Genomic DNA, 6,484 nt, shown 5'->3' with positions numbered 1-6,484 from the left:
GCACCGAGGTGCACCTGGACAAAAAAAAAAAAAAAAAAAAAAAATGTGGTTGAAGCTGGGACCAGAAACCCAGCTAAGCATCTTAGAATCTCAGGCTGAAGGAATTTAAAAAATGGGTACTTTTGTCAGGATAGTGGTGCACACCAGTGATCCCATCACTTGGAAAGCTGAGGAGGAGGATTACGGGGAATCTGAGGCCAGCCTGAGCTACACAGTGAGTTTAAGGCCAGCTTGAACTGCTTAAAAGCCTACTTTTGAGACCCACAAAACAAAACAAAAAAAAATGTAGGTGGGCATCAGAATACCAAGACATTTATACGTGTATGTTTGTTTTAGATAAAACAGCCCTATTTGTAGACATTTTTATTAGATTGGAAGAAACATCCCAGAATTGTTCCACCAAACAGTTGCAGGAACAAGAAGGAAACAACAGGAAATGGTTTAGCCAAATGCCAACCAAAGCTAAAAAAAATACCCAGGGCCTTCCTACTGAGCTGTGTCTCCAGTTATTTCTTCCTCCCCCTTTTTTTTTTTGGTACCCGGGATCAAACTTGGGCCATTGTGCTTGTGAGGCAGGTGGTGGAACCACTGAGCCAAATCCCTGCACCTACTTTCTTTCTTTGACAGGGTAAGACACTGAGTCGCCCAAGCTGGGCACAAAGTAAAACATAAATCAAAAAGGAGATGGGCATGGTGGCTCACACTTGCAATCCTAGCTAGTTTGGAGACTGAAGCAGGAGGATTGCAAGTTCTGGGCCAGCCTGGGCAATTTAGAAGGTTGTAAATAAATAAAAATAAAAGGATTCCAAAATAAAAAATAAAATAAATAGAAAGGATTCCAAAGCTGGGCGTGGTGGTGCACACCTGTGACCTCAGCACTCAGGAGGCTGAGGCAGGAGGGTCACTGAATTCAAGGCCAGCCTAAATTGCACAGTGAGACTTGTCTCAAAAATAAATAAGACCAGCCAGGCGTGGTGGCATGCGCCTGTAATCCCAGCACTGGGGAGGCTGAGGCAAGAGGATCGCTTTGAGTTCAAGACCAGCCTGGGCTAGTGGTGAGTTCCAGGCCAATCTCAACTACATAGTGTCTGTCTCAAACACAAAACCAAAACCCCAGCTCTCTTCCTTCTCAGCCTCAGGAGGGTCCTTGGGTGTGTTGCAGAGACAGAGCCATCTCTTCTGCTCACTTCTAGCTTGCTGTTATTCCCTGGTGCAGACAGGAACCCTTCCAGAGGCCAGGGACAGGTAGACGCGTGGATAATGGGCTCCCCACTTGCCTCTCATCTTTCCCTGTCCCGCCTTGCAGCTGCCCTGCCAAAATCTGCTCCTGACAGACGAGGAGAAGCGTCTGCTGGGGCAGGAAGGGATTGCTCTGCCCTCTCACCTGCCCCTCACCAAGGTAACACTCCTCCCTGAAGGCTGTCCATCCCAGTCTTGGGTTGCACCTGTGGCTTCTCAGGAGCCAGGAGCCAAGAAGAGGTGGGAAACCATGGGAGATTACAAGCCTGACAAACCCTGGTCCCTCAGGCAGAGGAGAGGGTCCTCAAAAAGGTCAGAAGGAAAATCCGGAATAAACAGTCTGCTCAAGACAGTCGGCGGCGGAAGAAAGAATACATCGATGGGCTGGAGAGCAGGTACCTTAGCTCCATTTCCAGCATCCTGTGAGCCGGGTTCAGGCCCCTTCCTCACCCAGGCAGGGAGGGTAAGGGGCTGAGATTGCCGAGCCTGCCCTGCCTCTCCACCTTCCATAGGGTGGCAGCCTGTTCTGCGCAGAACCAGGAACTGCAGAAAAAAGTTCAGGAGCTGGAGAGGCACAACACGTGAGAGCAGCAGCACAGTGCTGGGGCAGGGAGTGCAGCCACAGGGCCCAAGGACGGCGGACCCGGGTGACCGACCCTTCCCTCTGTTCCAGCTCCCTACTGGCACAGCTCCGCCAGCTGCAGATGCTCACTGCTCAGACCTCCAGCAAAGCTGCCCAGACCAGCACCGGCGTCCTGGTACCACCAGCCCGTTTCCCTTCTCCCCACTTCCCTGACCCCCCCGCCTGCCCGGATTTTATCTTCCTCCCAACAACTCCCTCTGCTCCCTTCCCTTGTTGTCCCCAGAGTGTAAGTGTCCTGGTTTCTTCCAGATCCTTCTCTTTTCTCTGGCTCTCATTGTCCTGCCCAGCTTCAGCCCCTTTCAGGGTCTACCAGAAACTGGGCCTGAGGAATACCAGCCCCATGGAGGTGAGAGGCAAGGGGGCTCCGCTGGTGAGGGCGACTGCACAGGGCAAGCAGGGCAGGCCAGGTGTGGTGGTGTGCTCAGGCCCCGCCCGTTTAGGAGGCTCAAACAGGAGGATGACTTGATCCCTGGAGTTCCAGACCAGCACAGGCAATGTAGCAAGACTAGCTCAGGAAAAAGACAACGAAAGGAGCCTAAAATGGGAGAGGTCCTGTCATGTGAGGCCCCTGCCCAAGGCAGCACTCTACTGATGTGCTTTTTCCTTCCCCTCAGTGATTTCCAGAAATATCTTGATGCACACGGACATGTCAGGAAGTCTGGAGGCTCTGGAGACAGAGTCCAAAGTGGGGGAGTCCCCCAGAGCCCAGAGGGTGAATGACTCAGAGAAGACGGGCCTGAAGACTGAACCCAGCGGGCGCCTCAGAACCACGCTGCATGCAGATGAGATGTGAGCTGGGGCAGAGCCCTTCCTGGCCCACCGTGCGGTCACAACAGGAGTCCAAGGTGCTCCTCAGGCTCTGCTTCCGCCTGGAATTCCCATGCCTCTGTTCCCTTAGGGATCCGAATTACTTCAGATCACTTCAGAACACCCTAGGACAGTGAGGACTTTCAACACACAGTAGGCTGCGGCATGCGTGCCATGGGCTTGCCACAACTGCCCTAGCAGATGTCTGCACCCTGAAGCCTAGGGTTCCCATGAGAGAGGGTGTCTGAAATATTTCATGTATCTGTGATTTTACTACTTCTTTAGGCATGAGATTGAGGGAAATACAAGCTTTAACTGCAAAATAAACTTTCTAGCTAAAACTGCATCTCAGAAGTCTTAAGCAGTAAAAGGGAGAGAAGACAGGTACTCAGTAGGTTGTGACCCCTTTTCCTCTCTGCTCCCACGACTCCCATGACTTCTGTTCCAAAGCAGATTACTTTTTTTTTTTATTGTGCTCATGAGCGATCTGAAGAGGAAGATGGGGAAAGTGTGTATGACCAGACTAGGGAAATACAAGCTTTAACTGCAAAATAAACTTTCTAGCTAAAACTGCATCTCAGAAGTCTTAAGCAGTAAAAGGGAGAGAAGACAGGTACTCAGTAGGTTGTGACCCCTTTTCCTCTCTGCTCCCACGACTCCCATGACTTCTGTTCCAAAGCAGATTACTTTTTTTTTTTATTGTGCTCATGAGCGATCTGAAGAGGAAGATGGGGAAAGTGTGTATGACCAGACTCCAAAGAAGCAAGGGCACAAACTAGTCCATTCCACTTTTTCAGCTGAGACATGATCTGTAAGACCCAGGATAAAGGGTGGTGTAGTTAAATGGATTCAATTTGTTTCTGGACCTTTTCCAGAGCCTTTCTGTCCAGCTGTCGCTGACGAATGACGACAAGGCAAGCGAAGATCAAGGCCACACCCACCACAGCCCCTTCAAATTTCCAGAATAAGTGTTGTTCCATCAGAGCTGAGCGGCAGCTGAGGGTAGGAAGGAACAGTTATTCCCAGGGAAGACAAGACAGCTGCTCTTTCTAATCTCCCTTCTAAAGAGAAGTCAGCCCTATAATGTACTTACAGTCCTTGGTGAGCCAACATTAATCAGTTTTATTGATGAGAAAATGTGGCCAATGACTGTGCTAAGGAGTATAGTTAGGACTTGGATTTAAGTAAGTTGGCTTCGTCTGGTGGTGCACATCTGTGATCTTAGCACTTGGGAGGCTGAGGCAAGAGGATTGCTTTGATTTGAGTCCACTTTGAACTATTTACAGCAACACCTCGTCTCAAGAAACAAAAAACCATCAGGCCAGGGATTTAGCTCAGTGGTTCCACCATCTGCCTTACAAGCACAAGGTCCTGAGTTCGATCCCAGTAGCAAAAAAAAAAAAAAACAGACACCTTTCCAAAGCATAGTGCCGCCCTTAGATCAGAGGAAGAGGTGAAACTGTTTACTTAAATCATGATCAAAGGAAGTCGTTTCAAAGAAGAGAAACAATCCTTACCTTTTGACCTCATTCCTCTTAGATGCACTGCATGTGATTTTTTCTATGTATCCTGTGGAACCACACTCAGCTATGGTTTTCTGTCAACAGAGAAGAACCAAAGCATGTGTTAAGAGGAAGCAGGAGCAGAGGGGCTGCTGTTCAGAAGTAGCAGGTCCCCAAATGCATGGCCAGAGAGTTCTGATGTGGACAGGGGAAGCGATGGTTGCCTGATTAGACACGTGCTGGAAAGAAAGGGCAGGAGATTAGGAGAGATAAGGACAAATTCCAGAGCCCACTAAATCGTGAATGAGTAGAACATGGAAATGACGCATATTTTCGTGGGGTGGGGGAACAAGTTCGTATCTGGACATCCACTAAGACTGCAAGGACAAAGCCGATGCAAGGGCATGCTTAACGGCACTTGTGGAATGGTTTCATGTGGGTAAAAGGGGGAGAAAGCAGGTACCTACAGCCTGGAAAGTAGAACACAGAGTGCACTCTTCTGCCACCACGAACTCTTCCACCAGCCAGCACGGCAAAGTAGAGGTGCTCACTAAATGAGGAGAAAAATGCCACCGCGCGCCCGCGGCCCGTTCAGAAAACACTTCTTCCAACAACAGCCACCGCTTTCTCAAGCAGCGCCCCCACCACGCGGTGCCGCCCTCTCTCGTGCCCTTCGTGTACGGGGGAGATTAAATACAAAAAATTATGGAGGAGTAAGATTCCTAGAAAAATCACTCACCCGACAGCTTCTCCTCCCGAACGGGAGCCTCTGCTTGGCTGCAGTGGGTGGGGCAAAAGTTAGAACCCAGAAAACAGGGCCCCCACCTCCGCGGTCCCCGAGCTGGGCACTCCCTTCCCCTCCTTACCAGAGCTTCAAGGTGACAGCGCACAGCAACCAGCAAAGGTGACGGCCCTGGGCGAGGCCCGGCTTCCCCGTGCACGCAGGCATAGAGCGTCAGGCCGCGCCGGCCACAACCGAAGGACCTGCTCTCAGCCTGGTCGGAAGTTCCAGCCCAGGGCGGCAAGCTTCTGGGTGGTGTCAGGACACAGGCTCTCTCAGGACGACCCCATGGCCACCGCGGGCAAGCTCACCTGCATTTGTCGGCGAGGGACTCGAGGTTCTCCGGCCGGGCGCCAGACCTAGGCGCAGCTCACGTCCGCGCGACCATCTTGCCCGCAGAGGATGCTGGGCCCCTCCGCTGGAACTTGCTGTCTTCCACGGCGGACGCCCGCCCGTGGCTCCCTGGGAACTGAGGGCCACTGCGTTTGCGCAGCAAGAAGAAGCCCATTGGCTCGGAGCCCCGAGGCATTGTGGTCTGGGTAGTTTGCTGGACCTGGGGAAACGATTCCTGCTGAGCCTTGTGTGACGTGTGGTTCCTTCACTGCTGCCTGGGCTGTGGTCTGTTTGTCAATTCTGGTCTAGGTAAGCGAGAAGACGGGAAAAAAAGAACAGTACGTTGCCTTGCCAGGACTTCGGCCCCTCCTTAGTTTGAAGACTCACCATTGAGAACTGGCGTCTGACACCTCCCGCATCCCCCCTTCCCCGCCTCCATCCCCCCAAAGGAGAACCTGGCTGGCCGCTTAGGGGTGGAGACAGAGCTGCACTTTCTTCTCAGGGAAGTGGGAATATCCCAGACACCCTGATAAAATGGAACCTCTGTGTGAGCTCCCACTCCGCCCTACACAGATGAATTGTGTCACCTCCTCTCTTGTTCATTGCTAGACAGCTTTGCAGAGCTAGTCCTGTAGATATAGTGCCCTCAGATGTGCTCAATTATCCCTTGTTTCTACAAAAGGAGTAATCACTTAGGGGAATGAAAAGAGATGCGGAGTTTCAAGAAGTTCTGAGACTACCCGCAAAGTAATCCAATCAAAACATGGCCATCTGAAAAGTATAAACACTTCTTTGAAGTACAGACAGCAAATAAGTACACGAAAAAATGTGCAACATTGCTGGCCATTCAAGAAATGCAAATTAACACTAAGATTCCATCTCATTCCAGGAAGAATGGCTATTATAAAGAAATCAACCAATAAGCCAGGCGTGGTGATGCACACTTGTAATTCTAGCACTTGGGAGGCTCAGGCAGGAGGATGAACATGAGTTCAAGGCCACCCTAGGCTACAGATTGAGGTCAAAGCCAGCCTGCACTAGAAAGTGAGACCCTGTCTCAAAAATACCAAAAAAGGGGCCAGGGATTTAGCTCAGTGGCGCCATGTCTGCCTCACAAGCACAAGGTCCTGAGTTTGATCCCCAGTACAGAAACAAAGTACAAAAAAAAAAAAAAAAAAA

At 50.8% G+C, this 6,484-nt stretch overlaps 2 protein-coding genes across 3 annotated transcripts in view; one reads left to right on the top strand and one right to left on the bottom strand.

Annotated features, from left to right (window-relative positions):
* Positions 1–3,175, top strand: part of Creb3l4 (cAMP responsive element binding protein 3 like 4) — a 4,840-nt gene extending 1,665 nt beyond the window's left edge. Inside the window, exons 5-10 of one of the 2 annotated variants that reach the window (XM_010617327.3) lie at positions 1,307–1,399; positions 1,528–1,634; positions 1,752–1,820; positions 1,913–1,997; positions 2,132–2,228; positions 2,497–3,175. In XM_010617327.3, coding sequence (XP_010615629.1) covers positions 1,307–1,399; positions 1,528–1,634; positions 1,752–1,820; positions 1,913–1,997; positions 2,132–2,228; positions 2,497–2,675 — 630 coding nt within the window. In that variant the 3' untranslated portion in view covers positions 2,676–3,175. The remainder of the gene's footprint in view (positions 1–1,306; positions 1,400–1,527; positions 1,635–1,751; positions 1,821–1,912; positions 1,998–2,131; positions 2,229–2,496) is intronic. The other variant, XM_010617328.3, reaches the window with a different exon arrangement.
* Positions 3,176–3,372: 197 nt separating this feature from the next.
* Jtb (jumping translocation breakpoint) lies at positions 3,373–5,701 on the bottom strand. The gene is made up of 5 exons (XM_010617326.3): positions 5,058–5,701; positions 4,931–4,968; positions 4,659–4,741; positions 4,207–4,286; positions 3,373–3,685 (listed from the first exon to the last, which is right to left on the bottom strand). Exons 1-5 carry the CDS (start codon positions 5,138–5,140, stop codon positions 3,529–3,531), a joined length of 441 nt encoding a protein of 146 aa, XP_010615628.1. The 5' UTR covers positions 5,141–5,701; the 3' UTR covers positions 3,373–3,528.
* Between the last annotated feature and the right edge of the window lie 783 nt (positions 5,702–6,484).

Source organism: Fukomys damarensis, unplaced genomic scaffold, assembly GCF_012274545.1.
Source record: "Fukomys damarensis isolate Sample0158 unplaced genomic scaffold, DMR_v1.0_HiC HiC_scaffold_33, whole genome shotgun sequence".
Lineage (NCBI taxonomy): Eukaryota > Metazoa > Chordata > Mammalia > Rodentia > Bathyergidae > Fukomys > Fukomys damarensis.
Note: the sequence above shows the minus strand (reverse complement) of the source record. Positions and strands in the feature narration are given on the sequence as shown.